We start from the raw sequence: 27264 nt of genomic DNA on the forward strand, positions 1-27264 counted from the left end.
TCGTCATTTCCGGTTTCAACCTCAGAAGAATATGCAAACTGTTTTTTTCCCCATGCTCTAGCTAATTGTCAATTTCAAAGCATAAAGAAAAAATGTTTTAAATTGTTTTTTAGTAATATTCAGAGGTTTGCAATGTAAAAGAGCCAACCAATGATCTTTGAGAAGTTGAATCCCAAAAAAGCTTATGTAGTAGTGCAAATACTTTGGTCCAAAAATGACCAAGCATTGGGCAGGTCCGCCATATATGGAGAACATTACCTGTACTCTGGCAACCTCTGAAACAAAGACCGAACATATGGGTTAGGGTTAGGGTTAGGGTTATGAACATATGAATGAGTCTGGGTGGAACCAGGTATCACCTGGTTAGAACTTTATATGCCTACTTAAGGGTAGTGATAATAATAATGCAAGTACCAGTAGTTGTCTAAGTATTATGCCAGGCTTTGTCTGATTTGTTGGCTTTTAAGTCCTGTTCCCATTTTGCTACATAAGTGTGCATACTGGGTGAATGTAAGCAATTGAGGTGTGAATAAACTACGGAAAGCAGTTTAAACATTAAGGGAGTATGGTGGCATGTGTTCAAAAGTGTGGAGAGGTCTTTGTCACATATAAGTGATGAAATCCATTAGCTAAGTTGGATGTTTTTAAATAATTCAGAGAGGGCCTTGAAACTTTCCTTAAAGAATAAGTTCACATACAGGATCATGTTACATGTTCCACCTGATTTTAGGGTGTAACATGTAACATGTTCCCAGTGCTGCAGCCACCGTCCACTGCTCCCCTCCCCCCCAGGTGGCAGCAGTACGGGGAAAAGTTTCCCGTAGTAGCTGCTACTATTTGAAAACAGCACAGCCATGCGGGGCTCCACCTACACGCCGCGTCATTCAGACACACAGCTTCGTGTCTGAACGAACTACAAATCCCGACATCCTTAGCCGCTGTCGGCCTGTAGTTCTCAATGAACTACCACGGCGCTGTGGAGCACTTTGGTAATTCATTGAGTCTGTGAGGGAGTATCAGCTTACCCATAACAGGATGTGCAGGTAAGTTGATATACTGACAGTGTGCAAGAGACCTACATGGCATCAGCAATCTGATTTGTTTTTTAACCTGCAAAAAAAGTGCACTTATTTTTATTTATTTTTTTAAAGTGAACTTATCCTTTAAGGACCATAGTTACATATAGGTGAGGTTGAAAAAAGGCACAAGTACATCAAGTCCAACCTATGTGTGTGATAATATATCAGTATTACATTGTATATCCCTGTATGTTGCGGTCGTTCAGGTGCTTATATAATAGTTTTTTGAAACTATCGATGCTCCCGGCTGAGACCACCGCCTGTGAAAGGGAATTCCACATCCTTGACGCTCTTACAGTAAAGAACCCTCTACGTAGTTTAAGGTTAAACCTATTTTCTTCTAATTTTAATGAGTGGCCACGTGTCTTGTTAAACTCCTTTCCACAAAAAAGTTTTATCCTTATTGAGGGGTCACCAGTATGGTATTTATAAATTGAAATCATATCCCCTCTCAAGCGTCTCCTCTCCAGAGAGAATAAGTTCAGTGCTCGCAATCTTTCCTCATAACTAATGTCCTCCAGACCCTTTATTAGCTTTGTTGCCCTTCTTTATACATGCTCCATTTCCAGTACATCCTTCCTGAGGACTGGTGCCCAGAACTGGACAGAATACTCTAGGTGCGGTCGAACCAGAGTCTTGTAGAGCGGGAGAATTATTGTTTTATCTCTGGAGTTGATCCCCTTTTTAATGCATGCCAATATTCTGTTTGCTTTGTTAGCAGCAGCATGGCATTGCATGCCATTGCTGAGCCTATCATCTATAGGACCCCCAGGTTGTTTTCCATCCTAGATTCCCCCAGAGGTTCTCCCCCCCAGTGTATAGACAGCATTCATATTTTTGCCACCCAAATGCATTATTTAACATTTTTCAACATTAAACCTCATTTAACATGTAGCTGCCCACCCCATTAATTTGTTCAGATCTTTTTGCAAGGTTTCCACATCCTGCAGAGAAGTTATTGCCCTGCTTAGCTTAGTATCATCCACAAATACAGAGATTGAACTGTTTACCCCATCCGCCAGGTCGTTTATGAACAAAATAAATAGGATTGGTCCCAGCACAGAATCCTAGGGTACCCCACTAACCACATCTGACCATTCCAAGTACTCCCCATTTATCACCATCCTCGGAACTTGCCCTTGTAGCCAGTTTTCAATCCATGTATTCACCCTATGGTGCATGCCAACGGACCTTACTTTGTACAGTAAACATTTATGGGGAACTGTGTCAAATGCTATTTCAAAATCCAGATACACCACATCTATGGGCCTTCCTTTATCTGGATGATAACACACCTTCTTATAGAAGGTTAATAGATTGGTTTGGCAAGAATGATTCTTCATGAAGTATTTTGGGCCCTTTTAAATAATGGTGCTACATTGGCTTTTCTACAATCACCTGATACCATTCCAGTCAGTAGACTGTCAGTAAAAATTAGGAACAATGGTCTGGCAATTACTTGACTGAGTTCCCTAAGTACCCTCAGATGCAAGCCATCTGGTCCCGGTGACTTATTAATGTTAAGTTTCCCAAGTCTAATTTTAATACTGTCCTCTGTTAACCATGGAGGTGCTTCCTGTGATGTTTCATAAGGATAAACACTGCAGTTTTGGTTACTGAAGCCCCCCCCCCCCGGTTCCCTTGTGAAGACTGAGGAGAAGAATAAATTCAATACCTTTGCCATCTCCCCATCCTTTGTAACCAGATGTCCTTCCCCATTCTTTATGGGGCCAATATGATCTGCCCTCCCTTTTTTACTGTTTACATACTTAAAGAATTTCTTGAGATTTCTTTGCTCTCCTCCACTATGTCTCTTTCGTGTTCTATCTTAGCCGCCCTAATTGCACCATTACATTTGTTGTTGCATTCTCCCAGCCATGAGAGAACAGAGTGAAAAGGCAGAAGTGAAACCATGTGCAGGCCACCAAAAAAAGGTAGCTGGAGAATCAAGTCCAGGTTGGAAAAGTGGATTACCCATCAGAGGTAGTAAAGGAAGGTGAGCAATGGACAGGAAGTCATTCAGGAAGTCAAATACTGTAATCCAATTGTTTATCAGTGGAATTTGAAAGGAGACTGAAGGGCAGTACACACGGACCGAATATTAGGTGGTACCGGTTGATTTATATTAAGCTTTGAACATTTGAAAATTGAAACAGTTTTTATGCATTGTTATTATACTATATGTTTTTTTATGTTGCATTTTGTGAATCTCTAACGCCTTTTTATATATATCTTTTTAGTACCCAGCATAGGACTCTTCAGGTAATTTACCTAATTAATTAATTGGAAGGAAATTTATTTGACCCACTGAAAAAGCTATGATTTTATCTATAGTACCTAAAGTGGTTGTAAACCCTTACAACACACTTTAACCTACAGGTACGCCTAGATTAAGGCTTACCTGTAGGTACTGCAAATATCTCCTAAACCTACATGGTTTAGGAGATATTTACAATTCCCCATATGAGGGCTCCTTCTGTGCATGCGCTGATGTACTCGGCGCATGCGCACTTTAGAACGGTCACAGCATGCCGTTTTCATTAAATGACATGCGATGCATAGTAGTGCATTATGTTTTGCCTTTGCAGGGAAACAAAGAGGAAGTAAACCCATCAGGGTTTACTTCCTCTTTAATCATTTTTTGTGGTATTGTTGTAAATTAAACTTTAGCTATAAGGGATTTTTTGGTTAGAATTGTTGTTGATTTGCATCTACTGCAATTGCAATAAAAGTATTGATTTACATATTATAATTATTCAGCTGCTTTGTATAGTACAATGTTTTTATTTTTGGCTTCTACATATATATTTTATATTTCTGTACATGCTGTAGATTTTAACAAAAATTTAGAAGCATCATTTTTATTTTTGTTAAAATCTACAGTATGTACAGAAATGTAAAATATATATGTAGAGACAAAAATCAATACATTGTACTAAGCAAAGCAGGGGACACATAGAGCAAAAAAAAAAAAAAAAAACCTTTCCACAGCATCCAAAACTGTGGGAAAGTTTTTTTCTGCTTTATCTGTCTCCTCTTTATTTGCTCAAAGTCTCAAAGAAAAGATTGGAAATTTAGGAGCATTGGGTTGTCACCGGAACAAGAGGTTGGGGTATATTATCCAATAAGTTTGTTCTGCTGATTGTCTAAGATAAGAATTCACCTATTTTTGGGGAGATTTCCTCTTATTTCTTGATGCATCTCCAGGACAGGAAGTAAAGGGAAAGCTTTATACCTTCCCTACTCCACCCAAAACTTAGTTTTGTCTACACATACTGTACACTTTCATTTAAGCTAAATAGGTGATCCAATAAAATTTAGATTTTCATTGTTTTGCAATGATGCAAAATTTTAAGTCTAGATGTAATGAGATGTTTACCATCTTGGCATAGTTCTATCTTTTACATTCACTAGAAATTTTACTGTATTGTTATAGAAAAAAAGTATTATAAGGCATACAAAACTATGGATATTCTCTTTTAATTTTATAGGGTCATCCGATTCAGAAAATATATGGCTTAAAGGATATTTGTGAGTTTTTACAGAGTTCGTATAGATAACTGGTGGCAGATCCAAGACATGCTTGCAGGGAAAGCCAAAGTTTTGATCATGCTTGTTTTAGTTCACCGCAAAGTATTCCCAATCACTATAGCAATGGATCCTAGTCACATCATACATGTCTCCATTATACTGAAATGTTCTACTTAATACATTAGCCAGCTGGAAAAAACTCAGACATTGCCAGAAAGTCAGGAAACATCTATTTCCAAGCCACGTTAACGCTGAAAAAGTGAAGCATATCAAATACACTTGAACATCCAACCAGGAAACATATAGCTAGGTATGTATATATATATATATAAAATACATATTACTGCCCATATTCAATACATCATATGATGCATCAAGTGTAAGTATTTGATGATGTCTTTATTGCTAGTCTGCTAAGCAAAGCAGCAGTTATACTGGGAGAGGAAGAGGCAATGGGGCCTCTGAACATGCTGACAGGAAGGGAAAGCAAGACTGACCTCACGGGTGTACTGCTGCTATTTTGATGCCCTGCATGCATTTTACCTGTGTTCTTTTGATATGTCCAAATGAAGACCACTATAACAGACAGAGTAAACCAATCTTTCACACTGATCAGTATTCTTTTTCAATTAGCCAAAGGTATGACTCCTATAATCAGGGTCACCTGAAGCGGAACTAAACCCTTATATCCTTTGCGGCCAAGGCTGCCATCTTAGCCTCTGATTGATCTTCAACTGCCATAATGCCGCACATGTGATCAGTTATGACACCAGCCATTTGATGGTTTGACAGTTTGGTTGAGAACACAAGCAAATGTGACAGCTAGCATTATATGCATGTCAGGAATGCATATTCTGCTTTGAATAAATTAAATTGACTCACCAAATTAAAGAGGTCCAGCCCCACTACCAAACAAATACTGTAGCTGCTGACTTTTAATATTAGAACACTTACCTGTCCAGGGATCTGGCAATGTCGGTGCTGATTTTCCGATCGGCTCTCGGGTGCTGCCGCCGCCATTCATGGTAAGGGAAACTAGCAGTGAAGCCTTTAGGCTTCACAGCCGGTTCCCTACTGCGCATGTGCGAAGTACACTGTGCTTTCTAATTGGCCCGGTGGCAGAGGAAGGAGGCCAAATGTCCAGGGGACCTCGTCGCATCTTGCCGTAGCCAGGTCTCCCAGAAGAGGGGACAGGTACCTGTCAAAAACAGGTACCCCTTCCCTCCCCCAAAAAAGGTGCCAAATGTGGCATCGGGGGGGGGGGGGGCAAACTAGCGGAACGTCCACTTTTGAGTGTAACTTTGCTTTAAGTGTATTTCAAAGGTTCAAGGTTATGGCACGCTGTGAATGATAACTGTTACAGTTACTAGTGTGCTCATGTTGGCTTTTAACAAACTGTCAAGTCAACAAATGGCTGGCATCATAGCTGAACACTTGTGCAACACCATGGCAACTGCAGACCAAACAGAGGTTAAGATGCCAGCTTCCTTGGCTGAAAAGTTTAGGAGGGTTTAGTTCCATTTAAACTGTCCAGTAAATGTATATATATGGCCTGGGCAGCAAGCAGTTATACCAGGATAATAACTGCAGTGCATTCCTAAAGTATTCAGACCCCCTTCACTATTTTCACTTTTGTTGTGTTGCAGCCTGATACTACAGTTTTTTCAATTCATGTTATCATTAATCTACACTCAGTACCCCATAATGACAAAGTGAAAACTGAATTTTAGAAATATCTGTAAATTTATTTAAAAGAAAAAAATGGAAATACCACATGTACTTAAAGCGGGGTTCCACCCTAAAGTGGAACTTCCGCTGATCGGAACCCTCCCCCCTTCGGTGCCACAATTGGCACCTTTCAGGGGTGAGGGGGGTGGAGATACCTGTCAAAGACAGGTATTTACACCCACTTGCGGGCATAGACTCCAACGGGAGTCTATGCCTCTTCCTGTCCTGCCGCGCTGTCTGCTGGGACACACACGGGACCCAGAGACAGCGCGGACAATTCCTATTGCGCTGCGCGACTCGCGCATGCGCAGTAGGGAACCGGGAAGTGAAGCCGATTCGCTTCACTTCCTGATTCCCTCACCTAGAATGGTGGCGGCAGCCGCCGAGAGCCGAGCGATCGTTCGACCTCGGCTGCCGGCATCGCTGGACCCCGGGATAGGTGAGTGTCCATTTATTAAAAGTCAGCAGCTGTAGTATTTATGGCTGCTGGCTTTTAATATTTTTTTCCCCAGTACAGTCCCGCTTTAAGTATTAAGATCTTTACTTAGTACTCTGTTGAAGCACCATTTGCAGCAATTACAGCCTCAAGTCTTTTTAGGTATGTCATGACAAGCTTTACACAGCTAGATTGGTGATTTTCTGCCATTCTTCTAAGCAAAATCTCTCAAGATCAGTCAATTTGAATGGAAGCCATCAGTGGACAGGCATTTTCAGGTCTCTCCAGAGATGTTCAATAGGGTTTAAGTCAGGCCTCTCTAGGATATTCACATACTTGTCTTCAAACCCCTCTTACTAATGGAGGCCATACATGGTCGAATTTCGAATTAATTTTCTTTTCAAAATCAGAAAGTTTGTTTTTGTGTGATCCGATGGTGCCACCATTGATTTTCGAAAAATTCAGCCGACCAAGCTTTCAATTTCACCTCATGTTGCTACAGAAATTTTTTTTCGTGGCTGGGAATCTTCTTTTCTCTCCGTAAATATTTTCTTTTCTTATTACATTTCTCACACGATTCTCCCATCATTGATTAGAATATCGTTCGTTTTTCAAAAAATTTCCAACATGTCCGATTCCTCAAATTTGATTTCCGCATGAAAATCGGCTGTTGCTGCAGCCCACTAATGGTGCGAAATTCATACGAAAATTCTTAGATACGATTTTCGAAAAGAAAATTCTTTCGAAATTCAAACCGTGTATGGCTGGCATTAGCCCCTTCTCCTCCAATTACTCAGTTTGGGCAGGCGACCAGCTCTTGGAAGAGTCCTGGGTGTGCCAAACTTCTTACATTTGAGGATTATGGAGGCCACTGTGCTCTTGAGAATGTTTAATGTAGCCAAATTTTTTTGTAACCTTCTCCAGATCTGTGCCTTGCAATAAACTTGCCTCTGAGTTCTGCAGACAGTACCTTAGATTACATGCCTTTTGCTCTTATACAATATGCGTTGTAAGCTGTGAAGACTTTTATAGAGAGGTGTGTGCCTTTCCAATTAATGTCCAACCAATTTATGTAATTTACCAGAGGTGGACTCAGGTGAAGAGACATCTCAGCAACGAAGAGAGATGGGAAGCACCCAAGCTAAATTTCAAGTGTTGTTGCAAAGAGTCTGAATACTTATGCCAATGTGATATTTCAGTTTTTAATTTTTCATTTGCAAACATTTCTAAAATTCTGTTTTCACTTTGTCATTATAGGGTACTAAATGTAGATTAATGACAAAAAAATGAATTTAAACAACTATATAAATCAGGCTGCAACATAAAAAATTGAAAAAAGTGAAAGAAACATGATCAATCTGAACACACTGGGATTAAAAATAAAAATAGACATTATAAAATGAACTTGTCTAAATTACTTTCCTTAACGCCAGTAAAAGAACCATAAATCTAGGGATAGGATTTTCCACTGGAAGTGACAGGGAGATCCAAGCAATCTGAAAAACGTGTAAATAGAAAATATTTTGTCCAGAGTGTTCTCTATAATGTTAGAAACTAAGAGTATGCACTGATTTTAACTGTTATATCCTGATGCCAAAGTATAGGTGATGAATATTTTCTACCGAGTCTTAGTAAGACAACAAAGATGCATAGTAGGGAACTAAATGTCCCAGCCGGTGGCAAGAAAGTACTGACTTTGTGGTCTATCTGGGAATGATGACGGCGTGCTAACCACTCATTCTTTGGATTGTTTGGATTACCCTGTCACTTTGGATGGAAAATGTATCACTCGATTTATGGGTCTTTAACAGAAGTGAAGAAGAGTAATTTAAACCTATAAATCTTATATTATCGATTAAATGTATCCCTAATTTGAACAGATTGATTTTCTTGGGCATAGTCACACTTGTCCCTTTTTATGCAACAAATCTTATGTATTTTGCTGCATGAAAATGCATGCAAAGCAGAAATTGTATGTATTTTGTGTGGCTGGGTAAGATCTATGCACTGCAAATTAGAGTGAAAGGAAACTATGGACCCATTCACACCTATGTGTATTACCATGTGTGTTTACAAAGCAGTTATATTGTCAGTGCTGTTGATACTCTTGTGAATTTTTGAATAAGAGGAGTTCTTCTATCAAATGGCAACCACTTAATTAGCCTTAAACGATACTCTCTGTGCACTGAAGTAAGTGAAGTTTTTCATTTTTTTTCATTCTTATCTTATTTTTGAGTCAAAGTGTTTTAATGCTGAACAGATATAAATATACTATGTCAGCTTTAATAAATGAGTCATCTCTTTTACTTGGTTATTATATGCTAGAAGTTGTTAGAACAGTCTTTATAATGCAGAATAAAGAAGTATTCTATAATCCTAATAAGCCCTATGAATCATTTGTCAAAAGAAAAAACATTCTTGACATCATTATCCCAAGTCATGGAAGTCATGGAAGTCAAAGTCTTCTTGATATCATCTTCCAGAGATGCATTAACCAGATTGCTGATCTCATCTCTAGTACACAGATTACTGTAGGTAATTTTTTCATTTGATAATAGGATGACAAGAAACATTGGAGTTATAGCCCTAGTACTTTTCTCACAAAGTATGAATCACTGAAAGTGAGACTGTGAGGTCCATCTCTTTTCTCTACAGTATGGAAACCCACAATGACTTTTCTGTGCAGCAAAATACAACATGCTTTAGCTATAAGATGAAGTGGACAATGGTGTGGTATATATCAGATCATGATATATCTCGTAGTAGTCAAAATCATGTTGAAGAAGTGGTTATCCAAGCTACTTCTTTGGTTCTAAGTCTCATGAAAATACTCCAGTATTTATAGCAAACCGGTTGCCCTGACACCTTTATCAAATTACCATGGAAAAGCAGATGCTATTTTCCAAGAACATTTTGGGAAATGTGAAAATTGTCGAACCACCTGTTGTAGTTATATAATTGCATCCTTGGTGTCAGGAAGGCTTCAAATCAAAGGAATAACATTTGTAATGTCCAGTATAATGTGACCAACTAGTAACTACTACTAAATACTTTCTTTTGTTTGAAAGAACACAACAGAAATGGGCTGCATTGTACTCCTTTCCTTAATGTAGAATTCAAGCTAAAGCTAACTAGTTTTAAAAATGCTCCCTCCCCCCTCCTAACAACTAATCCTAGGCTGCAGAGGCAACCCAGCCCCTAGCAAATGTGCAGGGCAGATAAAGCCTCTGAAATCGCTCAGGTGGGTTCAAGCTCTTCTCTGAACACGCCTGAGCTGTTCTTCTGTGCTCATCCCCACTGGCCCTTCTCCCCAATCCAGGGGGCTTGTGGGTAATACCAGATGGGAAGGTGAGAGAGGATTACCGGCAGGGATCAGCACTAGGACATGTAGGTTTGCCACTGCACCTTTCCTGTGCCACTCTAGATTAAAAAACTTCTGTACACTCTTAACACCCCAGCACTATGCCCTCCCTATACACAGCCCTCCTGATGCCCCAACACCATGCCCTCCTGATAACTCAGCCCTCCTGATGCCCCAGCACCATGCCCACCTGCCGCCAGAGTACTGTTCACTTCTGACCCGCCAATACCAAAACCTCCTCACCCAGCACCATGCCCTCCTGACACACCAGCCCTCCTGATTTCCCCCAATACTATACCCACCCCAATATCATATGCTCCTGATCCCCCAGCGACATGCCCTCTTAGCACCCCAGCTGTCTAGCTCCCCCTGTACAGTGCCCTCCTAATCTCCCAGTACTCTATCCCCCTGACCTTCCAGTGCTGTGCTCTCCTGACCCCGCCCTGCACTGTGCCCTTTTGATGCCCCAGTATCGTGCCTCCCAACCCCCCTATACCTTGCCCCCCTAACCATCGTCCTACATACTAATCCCCTCTGTACACTGCCCTATATGCTACTAACCTCTGTACACTGACTTAGATTCTACTGACCCTGGTACGCTGCCCAACATCCCACTGACCCTTGTACACTACCCTACCTACTACTGACCTCTGTATACTGCTCTACCTACTACTGACCTCTCCACGCATCCTTACATCCTACTGACCTCTGCACACAGCCCTACATCCTATTGACCACTGTACACTACCCTACAGCCTACTGACCTCTGTAGGAGGTTATGCCATGTTTACTTTTTAATGGGGGGCTTTGTTGGAAAACAATTTTTTTAAAGAAGGGGGGGGGTGTTTCTGCCCCGGTGATCTTTGATCTCTTCAATGTTGTCCAGGTAGATCTCCATTTTTTAAAGGTTGCCTACCCCTAACCTATACTAACTAACCTGTATGAAAAAATATGAATTTACTTGCCTATTTTCAACTTGCTCTGCTTCTGATATTGGGCTCCCTTGTGTCAGTCAGTGGCGACTGCAGAGAAGAATAGGAACTGTTGGCTGCACCATGTAAGCCTTTAGGTAACATCATCATTCTTGGCTTTCACAACCATTGTTGGGCGCTCTCTCTGTTCACCTGCAGCCGCCGCTGGCTGACACATTGGGATCACGTGATTACACTATAGCGGGTTCAAAATAAGTAGTATATACATCATTTTCGCACAGGTTAGTTAGTATAGGTGTTAGAAGGGGGAGCTGTAATTCTACTTTAATTAATGTAAGAATGTCAATAAAAAACTTGATAACAGTTACAAAGAACTCATAATGTCCCCACACAGACTAAGGCTTTATTTAGACATGCAGCCTGAGTGGACATGCAGTTAGTATAGGTGTTTAGAATGTGTCTAAGCTGCTTTTTTGCACCCGCCAACTGCCTTCCCCCTTGAGCGGACACTTGTGTTTACATGCACGGTTGCGATGTTTTGCTTTGAGCCTTCTGGAAAGTCTACCTGACATGTATCGATGGTGGGTGGCAAGCCCACTGAATGTGACACGCTCAGGCAAATGTGGAAGCAACGCAAATGCCCGCAACTGCGTGCACTGCATGCAAATGTGGTACGTTTGTCAGCAAAAATAAGGTTAAAAAAGACCGTGAGGAGCCCTCACATCGCTTTATCATTGCTTGTCAGTAGCCTCTGAAGCATGATCTGAACACGTATCATGCTTTAAAGGAAAAGGAGATTTAGATGCACATCCCAATCTACTAAATCTGGGCATAGACAGATCAAAATTTGATTGATTCAGCAGGGACCAGCTGAATTTTGAGATTCTGTCGAACTGACATGCTGACGTTTTTTTTTTTCGTTCAGCCTCTGGCTAAATTAGCCCCTTAACACTGGTGTCTCCCAGTCCTTTAAGAAGTTTCTGATGCCAGGAGGCAGGGCTGGGTTTCTGATCATGTGACTGCTGTGATTGGCTGATGCAGTGGTTACTTGATCGAAAAGCTCCTGTTCACATAGACAGATCGGGAGCTTTCCGTTAGCCCGGCGGTAACTGCACCAGGAGTGCGCAGGGTGTGGTCTCGGAACAGCTCTGTTTATATTCTGGTACACATATATGTGGCCTCTCTGCAGTGAGGCCCACCTGCCAAGAGGCCGCATATATGCATACCACTTGTGCAAAGAAGTTAAAGAAAACTAACTATGCCCAGCTTTAACCTCTGTCCAGAAGGGCACTTGCACCTGACCTATTTACAGGCTGCCTTTGATTAGGCATAGGCATCGACCCCAACCTGCATCTAGGCAGCCTATGAAGGTGAATGCAGATGCAGCTGCTGCAAGGACACAGCTACTTGTCAAAATTTGACAGCCATGTACTGAACATGCAGAAAGGGGGAGGAATAAATCAGACCAGTTATTTTACTGAGTGCTGACTACTGAGAGCATTGGGACTAGTACATTTATAAAATAAAATAAAATGTCACTGAAAGCATCAGACTTTCTAGGTCAACAGCACCAGCTGTGAAGTTTTGTCCCTATAATACGCTGTGGGGGACAGTACACATCTCTTTAACTTTCTTGGCAAGACTGTTAACAGAGCTCTACAAACTTAGGCAAAAAAGCAAATCTACCACTTCAAATAACATCCACAAGGTGACCGCTGTCAGTTTTTTTTTTTTAATTATTGCACTTTCTTCCATAAATTAAATCCCATAAGAAAATAATTTAATAATAATTTTAATTAGCAATCTTGCATCACACCATAAATGAACTTTCATACAAACCGATGAATGATTCTCCAGTTCCTTGCTCTTCTGACATTTGTAAATGCTAAATCACACTATTGTGTAGTCAATCTAGCCAGGTTATTAGAAGCAATTGTAAGACAAACACAGTGCTCGTTAGTAGTTGGTGCACAGAGCTAGTAACAGTTCCTTCTTCACAAAGGTTATATTGCTGGTAAGGTCAAGCCTCATCTTCTAACTGCTTATAGAAGTGTAAAAACAGATAAAAAGGACAAGTCTTTTTCAAGTGACCTATTCTATCAGGTACAGGCAGAGTATTGCCTTAAAGAACATGCCATTGAAGAAGCCTGATAAATGTCTTTCACCTAAAGCCTCACTTGCACTTTATGTGGAATAAAAGTCACTTTAAATGGACTTGCTGGTGGTGCCATCACCAAATAAAATACCAAAAAACACTTATTATTAAAAAAAAAAAAACTTCATTAAGCAACAATGAGTGTTTATCAGCTGCAGCTCCTGCTGTGGACCTCTGCTGTTTGTTCCAGGTCACTCTGTGGTTGTTGATGTAGAGGTACAAGAGGAAAGCCTTGGGTAAACTACAAGTGAATTATGTGGGTGTTGTCTGATAATGTTGCCTGCCCTGCTATATAAACATGTTCTCAAATTATTGCACTATCCACTGTCACTAATTCATGTATACCCCAAGAAAATATCATAAAATGGTATTACATCTCTATAAGGATAACAGGGTTGTACTGAGATTAGATCTTAATACAGGGATATGCAATTAGCGGACCTCCAGCTGTTGCAAAACTACAAGTCCCATCATGCTTCTGCCCCCGGGTGATATGCTTGTGGCTGTCAGAATCTTGCTATGCCTCATGGGATTTGTAGTTCTGCAACAGCTGGAGGTCCGCTAATTGCATATCCCTGTCTTAATATATACTATTAATGGAGTAATCCAAGTAGTGACCTTAGTAGGGGCTCATTCATACCAGTGTGCTGTGGTAAAGCATGTGTTATGCGTGCTGATGTGTGAAAAAATGCCATTTAGAATGGCAACCAAAATACCTTCCCAGTGTACCTACTTGCAGTGTTTTCAGCAGTGCACCTCACTGCACTGCAGTGTGTTATTTCGTGTTGTGTTGTGCTGCTGAAAAGGTTTAAAGGTTTGCCCCTCCATTCATAATTCCTATAATACCATCTGCATGAATGGAGCAGTTGGGTGGAAAGGGACGGGTATAGTCGGATGCTCTTGATGAGTGCCTGTCAAGCTCCTTCAAAACACTGCAGTAGACATCTCCTAGGAACATGGCTAAGCTCCTTCAAAATGTGATCCAGGGTCTCAAAAAGTACAGCACCTACTGTGGGAGGAGGTGGGGGTGAGCAAAAGATTATTAAAATAAACCCCACACAAGGACTGTTCGATTCAAACTGAAGGTCAAAACACAGGCGTTACCTTCCATGACAACCACGTGTCAAAATAATCAATACATCCAGAGATATGGGCAGCCAGTGCTAGGCCTGCTTCTTCCACCCCTTGGTCCCGCTAAAGCCCTACTTCAGGATAAAGGTGAGGTGGGTGGGTGGCAGGCAGAGGCGGTAAAAGGTTACTTTTATCCTGGAGAGGGGCTTTAATGTTCATATTAATCCCAACCATGAGCTTCTCTTTTTCCCTTTTGGAAGCATTTTGTTATTATATCTGATTGATAAGTGCAAAAAAAGGATTGATCTTGTCAGAGCTGTATTGCATCCTCTGCACACTTTCTGTGATCTCAAGGAGCCCTCCTAATTCTCATCTTGGACTACAGAATGATTAGCGTTTATGTTGTAATAATCTGAGTGTGGGAGTGGTTGAGTAGTTTAGCAAAAGACAAATGGGAGGGCTGACACCACTCAATTGACGAAAATTCTGTGTTCTCAGCCCAGAGCTTAAAGTGGAACTAAAGTCCCACTTTAAAAAACTGCAATGTCTCTTCTGCAATAAAAGAAACTTACCTGTTTGCTTGCAGTCTTCTTTAAAATGTACACTGAACTGCAGAAGCACAGTTCGGTTTACTTTTTGCCACATTGCCTGGGTGCCAAGACGACTACACCGTAGTGATGTCACATCATGCCAACCAATGAGGATGGCTGCAGCTCGGCACCTGGAAGAAGTCAGGCAGAAGATGCCAGTGCCAGCAAGTTAAGTTGGACTATTGAAGGATAGGTAAGTATTGCAGAGTTTAGCTCCACTTTGCATTTCTGACAGATCAATGGGTATTTTTCTGTACTTACAGGGTGAAAACATGGGAAATGTACATGTATTGTAAAGTTGTACTGCATATGTCTTTATTTCGCCTTTACAAATGTGATGGTTGGTGTCACTGGAGGTAGGAGGGGGCAGAGCCAAGTTTGACACTTCAGTTACATCTTTAGATGTCAAACTTTGACATGAGATATATCTATGCAGCTGCTGTGTGTACAACCACTTCTATGGGCTGCCTGGATGCTGCAAGGTGGATGCACATGTATCAACCAGCGGCTCGGCACAGAGGATGGGCCTAATCGCTTGCCTGAATAAGCCCTAAAGCAGACAGTTCACTCAACTCACATCAATCTGATGGGAGAAAAAAATCAACTGCGTATTTTTTACCCTTTTTATTTCATTTTTTTATTTCCTTATTATTTTTTTACAGTTTGTTGGGCATATTCGGCATCTTTGGTAATCCTCTAACCACTGGACATGATCCTCTCTTTGTACATGAGGCCTAGCCCACCTAAAGGTATCTTGTATGGCTTTATGTGTCTGTGTCTCCCTCTCGTTTTCTCCTAGGTGGTAAAGCATATGCTTTTTAATGTAATATGATGGAATATATATGTGCTGTATTGGATTTTAATTTGAATATATCTAATTTCAGTGAGATTCGTTCTCCTTCTCCCCTTTTTTCTCTGTTATATCTCTTAACCTTGATCGTCCGGAAGAAGCCTTGTGGCGAAACGCATAGACGCACAAGGGCACATTGTACAAATTGTATCATTCTCATATGATTTTTAATCCCTCTTATTTTCTCCTAGGTGGTAAAGCATAAATTTTTTAATGTAATATGATGGAATATATATGTGCTGTATTGGATTTTAATTTGAATATATCTCATTTCAGATAGTGGAATTCGTTCTCCTTCCCCCTTTTTTCTCTGTTATATCTCTGAACCTTGATCGTCCTGAAGAAGCCTTACGGCAAAACGCGTAGACGCACAAGGGCTCATTGTACAAATTGTATCATTCTCATACAATTTTGAATTTTTGAATACTGTAACCATAGTATGTCCTTTTTTCAATAAATATGAATATTTTTGTTACTGCTTCATTGTTTCCTTGCCTAAAAAGTCCGACCTTTGCTTACTTTTTATAGTACCCTTTTTTTCCCCTTAAATTTACGCATGTGGCCTTATCACTGCTGTCTTTTTTTCATTTCCGACACCAATCTGATATAACAAGATGTGGCTGCATATTATAGACAGCTGCTAAATTGTGACCAACAACAATGCATATTGCATTATGATTATTTTTGCAGGCTTTTTTATTGTTTGTACAGACCTTTTGAGCATTTTTGCTTGAGTATTTTTATTATTTTTAGTCAATGGATAGTTAGTTACTAGGGAATAAAATATGTGATACATGTGTTTTTGCATTGTTGTCCCCATTAAAGTCCATTGGGGCCAATATTGCTTGAAACTCAGAAGTTCATGTACTTTTTCGAGCTACAAACGACACTACGCTGAGGCGTGAACAAGCACAACTGAAAGCTATGCACTTTTGGAGGTCTAGTGTTTTATGAACTTTTCAACAACAAAACGCTCAGGTGTGAATGGGGCCTCTCTCTGGAGTGCATTTATTTTATAACCCATAACCTGCATATTTCTGCTTACAAAAACTCTCAATGTGTCCCTTAAAAGTGGAAACTCCAGTAGAGCCGAGATGCCTAAATCTAAATGGATGTTTCTTTTTTTACCTTCATGTGCCATTGAATGATTTATTGGCATGAAAATGACCTATGCATTACATAATGTAGGCTTCCTATTACAGTGAAATATATATGTGTGTGCGTATTCTCATTCCTCAACCTATTGAGTATTTTTTATTTCTTGGATAAGAAACAGATGATTTAGAGACAGACAATTTCATTTTATACTTCCAATATAAATACTTCTTAGGTCGGGAGGAAATAGCTCTCGCAGTGAGACATCTGAACATTCATCAAAGCAAATTCACCCAAACTGTCACCATCCAGCACTTCAATGATTAGACGACTGCCCAGCACAGCTCCCTGGTACTGTGATCTATGGAGTTTTATCTTTAAATATGTATTCCTCCGAAATTTCATTTCATGTAAACTGCACTTGAGTCAATTCTTTTTTCCATTCTATCAATTAATACCAAATAGAGTACATTGTGAATTCTTCCAAGCAGCTGCTGTCAGACCTTTCCAGCAGCTGTCTCCAATTGCATTGCTCTCCAGTCATATTTTACTCTTTTTTTAATTATTATTATTTATTGTTGTTGCAGTATAAAGATATCCTAATTCTAGGGTTGGGAAGTTACCACTGCTGGGAACTTTATAAGGTTGGCACGATGGCAGATGCAATTTCACAAAGGCTGACTGGGACTATAAATCAGCCATGACATACAGCCTATATTGTTATGTAACCCAAAGTAAAATAAGAGTAAAATAACCCTAAGGAGCAACGCTCTAAAATTGCAGCACTACTGCCAAATTTTCATAATACTGGTAGCATAGAGCAAAATTAAAGTGAGTCTATCATAAATGTAGGCAATCAAAGTGCAGTCTATGTAAACCTAACAATGAACTTGTGTAACTTGTTTCCTTTTAGTCTGTTAAATAAACCCGGGCTTTGTTACGAGCTTAATAAATGTACAACAAAATACCTTTCAATCATCTGCCCTTCCTCAATTCATAGATCACGTTTCATTCATACTGTAGAACAGTGATTCTCAACCAGGGTTTTGTGGAACCCTAGGGTTCCTCCAGAGGTTGCTAGGGGTTCCTTCAGCATTGGACAATTTCTGCCTCTCAGATAAGTTCCCACTGACACCATTGATCTTTTTAGCTATCTGTAAGGAGGTAATTCTTCCCAATGACCACACGTGTAAGGACCATTCCTCTCACTGACCATCACACTAATATATCATGAGTTGTAGAATTCTATCTTTTTATTTTTATTATTATTATTTATTTTTTATTATTATTATTTATTATTTATTTATTATTTTTATTAGGGGTCCCCTGAGACTGGAATACAATTTCAAGGGTTCCTCTGCGTTGAAAAGGTTGAAAAAGGCTGCTGTAGAAGCTGTATTGGTTTCTATGAATGGAAGAGTATGGTGGAAAGGGGGGGATAATCGGGTACTCTTCATGAGCGCCCATCACAGCTCTCTTAGCTCTATTAACCCCTGTCACACCAGTAGAAGATTGTGACGGCGGGGTATAAGAGAAGGATGATTTCTGCTAAACTAGGACACAGCAGCACAAGGAACACATCACATTGAAGGAAAAAATATCCCTTGTGCTAATTTTCAGATTTTTTTAAGTATAACATTGGGCATTGGGCAGCATTGGATGGTTCAACAGAAACTGGCCAACATTTCGGCCCATGTATACTGCAGTCGGTTCGACAGAAGCCAGGTGTTTGGCTGGCTTCTGTCGAAGGGGCATGACCTAAAACGGTCTGCCGACTGGCTCCCGATCAGCACTCTCTGCCAATGGCTGCCAGTGCTGACTGGGGTGTTCTGGCCGGGGGCCACCCCCCTATGAGAACACAATAGCACAGCATGAGAGATCGCTGTACTACATCTGATTGTTAGTATAGCGGCTCCAACCTGAGCTGGGTTGAACAAAAATAACTAGCAGTATGTACTAGGCTTTAGATTTGGATAGAGGGGATAGGGATTAGAACCCCTGTCAATTATTTTTTCTGTATCTGTCCCGGTTAGGGAGATTCGCCCTCTCTATTTTTCCTGTTTACCATTATGACTGAAAGTCAAAGAAAATCACAAATTTTGGGTTGTCGCCAGAAAAGTAACAGAGGGGAAATCTTCCAAAGGGGACATTAATTCTGATGACCTGGGGGTCCTCAAGATATTCCCTTAATTTGCAGATATTTCCTCTAACTTCCTGTTTTGGCTATGGCACAGGAAGTGAAGGTAAATCTCCCCAATGGGACAAAGAGGACAAAAATAAACCTTACAGAGGAATATCCCTCCCTTATTCTATCAAAATAAATAAATACATAAAATGTTTTGTCTATAGTTCTACTTTAAGTCCACTTAGGCTATAAGATCAGGACCAGGTTTATATTTCCTGCCTCCCCTGGCCAGCTGTTTGTGTTACTATTTTCCTAACCTAGTGCCATACTAGCAAAATTAGACATCATAGCCAAGCAAGGCATGGTGATTTTAGAGGCAGGGAGGCTAAAAGAGATTACTATGTGTCATTACAGAGAGTAGGGCAAATCTTGACCCTATTCGGAAAGCAGAACTAGAATTCGTGAACTGCAAGTGCACAGTACACTATCACAACAATGGACATGTTCAAGCTGGGAATAAAGGACAAAAACAACAGACCTCTGCCAGAATATTCAGGCAGGTATGGTGGCAATCTGCAAAATAATGCTGGCTGTGCACCACCCTGACAACCCTCTCAGCTTAGGCCTCTGCCTATTTAGGCTAAGCAGAAATATAGCCCTGCTATATTACCCTACTCTTTTAGCAGTTTGAGTTAAGGTGTATGGAACTAGGGTGGGAAAAATGTGAGTACTTGTAGTACTGCCAACAAGTAAAAACCCTATGGGGCAGAAACTATGAGGGCTTGGCCTGGTTGTGCTGGTGGGCAGGGTGGCAGACTGGAATATTTTATTATGCACTGCAATGTGCTACTGACAGACCACAACATGATGTGTGGGTGGTGATTAGCTGCCCCTGGCCTTCCTGCCACCCTAGGCTGTAGCCTATGTTGGCTATGCAGTAATCTGGTCCTGTTTAAGTCATCAGCATACTAATTCCTTTTTCTAGACAGAAAAAAACATCTCCACAAGCATACCAAAACGCTATATTTAAATCATAAAATTGCTAAGGAGTACTGAAAGAAAAATATTTTTTTTCTTAAATATAAGTGATATGTCTCCATTGAAGCTGGAGAGCCAAAGTAAACAAACGCACGCTGTACTTTCTAGTCTCTGATCTGCAGCATCTTCCAATAGCTCTTTCTAAATGATAGAGTCCTCTATGACATCTGTTATATATTATACAATTCTATTAAAGGGCTTTTACATTTCATACCGTATTTAACCCATGTTACAAAATGAGGGGAGAGAAACTCCAAGAGGGAAAGAAAGATCACATTTTAAAATTATGACCATTGCAAGATGTAGTTTACAACTTAAACCATTTAAATGAGTACCTTCACATTATTAACAGTATGGGATCAAACAACCATAAAATTATGATTTAATATTGTGGCTAGGAGAAAAATGAACTAAAGGGCGAGTTAACAAAAGAAAAAAAAACGATCCCACAGTTTCCTAAATGGAAAATTTAGCAGAATCCAGAATAAATAAAAAAAGAATATTCAGCTAGATGCACCAATGAATTGTTACCATAAGTAGGGTGGAAGAAGTCTAAAAATATGTTCATAAACAATCGCATATCAGCACCAAAAGCTGGGCTATATGTACAGTGGTGTGAAAAAGTGTTTGCCCCCTTCCTCATTTCCTGTTCCTTTGCATGTTTGTCACACTTAAGTGTTTCGGAACATCAAACCAATTTAAACAATAGTCAAGGACAACACAAGTAAACACAAAATGCAATTTGTAAATGAAGGTGTTTATTATTAAAGGTGAAAAAAAATCCAAACCATCATGGCCCTGTGTGAAAAAGTGATTGCCCCCCTTGTTAAAACATACTATAACTGTGGTTGTCCACACCTGAGTTCAATTTATCTAGCCACACCCAGGCCTGATTATTGCCACACCTGTTCACAATCAAGACATCACTTAAATAGGAGCTGCTTGACACAGTAAGGTCCACCAGAAGATCCTTAAAAGCTACACATCATGCCGAGACCCAAAGAAATTCAGGAATAATTGAGAAAGAAAGTAATTGAGATCTATCAGTCTGGAAAGGGTTATAAAGCCATTTCCAAAGCTTTGGGAATCCAGCGAACCACAGTGAGAGCCATTATCCACAAATGGCGAAGACATGGAACAGTGGTGAACCTTCCCAGGAGTGGCCGGCCGCCCAAAATTACCCCAAGAGCGCAGCGACGACTCATCCAAGAGGTCACAAAAGACCCCACAACAACGTCCAAGGAACTGCAGGCCTCACTTGCCTCAGTTAAGGCCAGCGTTCATGCCTCCACCATCAGGAAAAGACTGGGCAAAAATGCCCTGCATGGCAGAGTTCCAAGGAGAAAACCACTGCTGAGCAAAAAGAACATCAAAGCTCATCTCAATTTCTCCACAACACATCTTGATGATCCCCAAGACTTTTGGGACAACATTCTGTGGACCGATGAGACAAAAGTGGAACTCTTTGGAAGGTGTGTGTCCAAGTATATCTGGCGTAGAAGGAACACTGCATTTCATAAAAAGAACATTATACCAACAGTAAAATATGGTGGTGGTAGTGTGATGGTCTGGGGCTGTTTTGCTGCTTCAGGACCTGGAAGACTTGCCGTGATAAAAGGAACTATGAATTCTGCTGTCTACCAAGAGATCCTGAAGGAGAATGTCCGACCATCTGTTCGTGTACTCAAGCTGAAACGAACTTGGGTTCTGCAGCAGGACAATGATCCTAAACACACCAGCAAGTCCACCACCGAATGGCTGAAGATAAACAAAATGAAGACTTTGGAGTGGCCTAGCCAAAGTCCTGACCTGAATCCCATTGAAATGTTGTGGTATGACCTTAAAAAGGCCGTTCATGCTCGAAAACCCTCTAATGTAACTGAATTAGGACAATTCTGCAAAGATGAGTGGGCCAAAATTCCTCCAGGACGCTGTAAAAGCCTCATTGCACGTTATCGCAAACGCTTGATTGTAGTTGTTGCTGCTAAGGGTGGCCCAACCAGTTATTAGGTTTAGGGGGCAATCACTTTTTCACACAGGGCCATGATGGTTTGGATTTTTTTTCACCTTTAATAATAAACACCTTCATTTACAAATTGCATTTTGTGTTTACTTGTGTTGTCCTTGACTATTGTTTAAATTGGTTTGATGTTCTGAAACACTTGTGTGACAAACATGCAAAGGAACAGGAAATGAGGAAGGGGGCAAACACTTTTTCACACCACTGTATACAGCCTATACAGCCTATACAACATCAAAAAGTATAGTGAATGTTGAAAAGTGACATTTCTACGAAGATGTCTAAGGGGAAAGCAGTTTCTATTGAGGCAAAAACTACATGCTAGATAGCTATATACTATAACCCTCACAGTGCTTGACACAGAATGGGAGTTAATTAGTGTTAAGGCTTTCTTTTAGAGTTAGATTGGTGTTTGGCTTAGGGTTTAGTGCGGTATTTTAGGAGAGAAAGTAATTATAAATGTATCTTTTTTTAAATAATAAACAAGTCATGCTTACCTGCTCTGTCCAATGGTTTAGCACAGAGCAGCCTCAATCCTCCTCTTATGGTGTTACCCACTGGAGCTCCTGGCGCCTCCTCTTCTTCTAGGACAGCATACATGCAGGCTTGATCCAAGCTGGACTGTGTGTGTCTCTTTACTTGGCCCCATCCCCCATTCTCTGGTCACTGCATTCAATTAACAGCAACAGGAGCCAATGGCTCCCGCAGCACTCACTGAGTCCAGTGAAGAGAGAGAGAGAGCAATGCTGCAGACACAGAACTATATTGAGATCAGGCTCAGATAGGAATTTTGTGAGGCAATGGGAGAGGGAGAAGATAGCAATAGAAGGTGTTTTTTTTCCTTAATGCAGAGAATGTATTAAGGTAAATAACCTTCAGAAGCACATCTGCTTGTATTGTGTTTGATGAATGCCTTTTGTTTTCCTCCTGTCATTTCTCTGTAATTTCCATTTTAAAATTTCTTAACCTCTGCTCTTGTATTTTTAGGGTGGTTCTGTTCCCTTGCAGGCTCTTAAAGTGGAATTTGGGGCGAAAAAAGAAAATGGGCGACCAGGCAGGAATTTTAATGCAGAAATTACAAGTTCTATGAACTTTCGACCGTCAAGAACGCGGTGACATACAACACTACGATGAGCCAAGAAAATTAAGTTCAATGCTTCTGAGCATGCGTCAAATTGTTTTTAAGCATGCTTAGGAATTTTGCATGTCGGAATTGCTACAGATTATTGGAATTTCCAATCTGAACTTTTTCCGTTGGAAAAATAGAGAATCTGCTCTCAATCTTTTGATGGCGGGAAATTCCGCCAGCAAAAGTCCAGTGGAGCATACACACGGTCGGAATTTCCGACCAAAAGCTCTCATCAGACTTTACCTGGTGGGATTTCTGATCATATGTACAGGCCATTAGGAGTGCATTTCAGGCTGATTAACTGACACTTTTCAGTAGTGGCAGGATCTTTAAAGGGATAAAACTTGAGAGAACCTTTATGTATTGCACAAATGTACTACATATGTTTTTCCCCTAATATTGTAATCCTTTTGATCAGCACATAGAACAAATAAGTTGAAGTATTACTGTTTTTGCTGTCATATGTTGACTTCCCTCTTCTAGCAATGTTAAAATTAGATAAACCGAAACCAAGAATATTAACCTGCTGTGACCCATCTCCATTTACGATATGTGGCATCATGGCTACGTCGCCATTCAGTAAGGGTGGCAGTTCCACTGGGATTTGGTCGGTCATCATCATTGTGACGTACATTCATGGAGAACTTTCTCTCAGCTGCCTTCCTAAAAATATCAGAAGAGAAGAATAATAAATACACACTAATATATAACAGTGCCTGACAGTTACAGATTATTTTTCTTTCATGATAATAACAGCAGTGTTTAGAAAATCAGAGCACTCCAAACAATTCCAATGGTACCTTGCAACAGCAATGTTTAAAATATATAAGGGTTTAAGACATACAATAAAAAAGAGCAAGGAAAACCCCCAAGAACGGGGACAAATCTGAAATAGGTCCTCTCCCACTCAATCCAAAAATAGGAACAATGTTTGGCCGGTGTTCTACTTTATTTGGTACAGACCCAGCAAGATACACTGCTAAATATAATAAAACAGTGTGCAGTAACATAAATCATTCAGCTAAAACCTAGCTTTTACTTGTCTGACCTAAAGAGAAACTGTAATGAGCAAAAAACAATGGACTAAAAAATGGCACTGTAAAATACATGCTACATACATCAGTGTGTAGGGTGACTCAAGTCTTCTGTCTTCCAGAGATAGAAGACCTCATCCTATAGGTATACCTGTTATGGTCATTTACATACTTTTTATGATTTATAATAAAGGTTACATTATAGTTACATGGCCTTTTGGTGCGCAGGGAAGAGCACCCTTGCCTAAGCCCGTGTACACACAAGCGAAATCTCTGACAGAAAAAGTCCGCAGGGAGCTTTTCATCGGATATATTGCGATCATGTGTATGCCCCATCAGACTCTTTATGTCAAACATTCTGATGGACCTAGAAAGAAAACAAGTTCTATATTTATCTGACTGAACCAATTCCTGTCGGGAAAACCGCTCGTCTGTATGCTGTTCCGACGGACCAAAAATGCATGCTCTAAAGCAAGTCCAAGTCCGAGAAGGAAGCTATTGGCTACTGGCTATTGAACTTCCTTTTACTAGTCCCGTCGTACATGTTGTACGTCACCGCATTCTTGGCGGTTGGAATTTGGTGTGATCGTGTGTACGTAAAACAGCTTCAGCGGAATTCCGTCTGAAAAACCTTCAGAGATTATTCCAACGGAAAACTGGTCGCGTGTACGGGGCATTACACTAATCATGTGTCAGGGTATGAGAAAGGTATGGCTTATGGCACTGAAGTACATCAGGTCCATTCTATCATCTCAGTCTGTAATACATTGACCACAGAGGAGGAACAGTTGTTAAAAGCAATAAGAGTAAATGTTTATGAAATGGAAATTCTATGCCAGGCCTGTTAGGATGAAAGGCAAGGCTGAGCCATGGCTAGCAAGGTAGCAATGCCTGCTCTTGCGGAAACTATTCTGAGACATGACCCAAACTAAGAAGAATGTACACAGCTGCTTGATCTAGCAAGAAATAGTCTGGAAACTGTCGCTTTGTCTCTGCCGCAGAGTGAAGTGACACGTTACATTCTAGGCATTGCAAGGGAAAATGATGGATGGATTGCTGCTTTGTCATAGTGAAAATCAAATACTGTATGTTCAATGCATTGTGGACAGCAATGAAGGCTTAAACAGGATGGATGCTCCAATTTACAGATGAACTAATCCTCAATGTCCACAGCTGCTTCTCCTAAACATTGCGCACACACTGCTTATAAACTGTTTGTAAATTAGAATTAGCTATTGAAACATATGTATTAGGATGTAGTTCGTGGCTGTGGGCAGATCTTGCTGCTGCAATGTGGGTGGGAGTCATAAGAGAAGCAAATGCTGCTTTTGATGATGAGTCTAAATTTAGAAAAGTAGTAAAGTTCGGATACATAATGTATAAATTACTTATACAAATATTTAGTCAAATAGAATATATACTTCCTTTAATTTATATTGTATATAATAATTCACTATAGTTTACATTATTTTTGAACAGAGCATGCATCTGTATAAATGTTTTACAGATCCACTCTCACTGCCGCTAAATGCTCACAAAAAAATATCAACAGTCACTCAATCTGAGTGGTTGGCCATAAACATGAAGACATACACTACTGTGCAAAATTTTAGGCAGGTGTGAACAAAATGCTGTTCAGAATGCTTTCAGAAATAGAAGTGTTAGTCATTTATTTTTATCAATTAACAAAATGAAAAGTACAGTATCTCACAAAAGTGAGTACACCCCTTACATTTTTGTAAATATTTTATTATATCTTTTCATGTGACAACACTGAAGAAATGACACTTTGCTACAATGTAAAGTAGTGAGTGTACAGCCTGTATAAGAGTGTAAATTTGCTGTCGCCGCAAATTAACTCAACACACAGTTATTAATGTCTAAACCACTGGCAACAAAAGTGAATACACCCCTAAGTGAAAATGCCCAAATAGGGTGCAATTTTTCCTCCTTGGTGTCATGTGACTCGTTAGTGTTACAAGGTCTCAGGTGTGAATGCGGAGCAGGTGTGTTAAATTTGGTGTTATCGCTCTCACTCTCTCATACTGGTCACTGGAAGTTCAACATGGCACCACATGGCAAAGGACTCTCTGAGAAACTGAAAAAAAGGATTGTTGCTATACATAAAGATGGCCTGGGTTATAAGAAGATTGCCAAGACCCTGAAACTGAGCTGCAGCATGGTAGCCAAGACCATACAGCGGTTTAACAGGACAGGTTCCACTCAGAACAGGCCTCGCCATTGTCGACCAGAGGTTGTCTTTGGGAAATAGACATATGAGTGCTACCAGCATTGCTGCAGAGGTTGAAGGGGTGGGGGGTCAGCCTGCCAGTGCTAAGACCATACGCCGCACACTGCATCAAATTGGTCTGCATGTCTGTCTTCCCAGAAGGAAGCCTCCTCTAAAGATGATGCATGAGAAAGCCCGCAAAAAGTTTGCTGAAGACAAGCAGATTAAGGACATGGATTACCGGAACTGTATGACTGTATTACTTGTGACATGAAACTATCTTCCACAACCTCACATTAGAAGCAGAGTTTGGCTCTTCTTCAGCCAGTTTTAGGCCTCGTACACAAATGTTTGTTAATTACGATTTTTCAACCTGATTATCACTGCCACATGCTTGGTACAATTGATTAATCTTACACCTGACTTTTATCCTACAAAATCACTGACTTTGTGCAAATGTACAAAGTATGCAATTGTAAGAATTTAATGCTGGTTTGAAGCCAAAGGGTATTCACAACAAATACAGTATTGATTTGATTTCGATTTTTCTTCTGTTCACTCACTTTTTGTCTATTGATAAAAACAAATTAAAATATATATATATTTTTTAAAGTATTCTTACTTTATCGCATTTCTTCACACCTACCTAAAACTTTTGCCCAGTGCTGTACATGCCATACATTAAATAGGTTCAAGTGTAGACTGATTTATATCAGATTTAGCCATTCACAAGGGTGAACAGTTATGCGTACACACAACCGGACTTTTCGATGGACTAGGTCTGAATGTCTTGTCGACGGACTTTCAACGGAGTTCCAGCGGACTTTCCGAATGAACGGACTTGGACACACACAATCACA

The 27264-nt window shown here is 40.3% G+C and overlaps 1 protein-coding gene across 2 annotated transcripts in view; it reads right to left on the reverse strand.

Annotated features, from left to right (window-relative positions):
* FNDC3B (fibronectin type III domain containing 3B) overlaps positions 1 to 27264 on the reverse strand; it is a 467960-nt gene that overhangs the window by 320574 nt on the left and 120122 nt on the right. For both annotated transcript variants that reach the window (XM_077487969.1, XM_077487970.1), the window contains one exon: positions 23664 to 23803. In XM_077487969.1, the coding sequence (XP_077344095.1) occupies positions 23664 to 23774 (111 nt within the window). In that variant the 5' untranslated portion in view covers positions 23775 to 23803. The remainder of the gene's footprint in view (positions 1 to 23663; positions 23804 to 27264) is intronic.

The sequence above is a fragment of the Lithobates pipiens genome, unplaced genomic scaffold, assembly GCF_037356315.1.
Source record: "Lithobates pipiens isolate NorthernLeopardFrog02 unplaced genomic scaffold, aLitPip1_a1.2 Scaffold_18, whole genome shotgun sequence".
Classification (NCBI taxonomy): domain Eukaryota; kingdom Metazoa; phylum Chordata; class Amphibia; order Anura; family Ranidae; genus Lithobates; species Lithobates pipiens.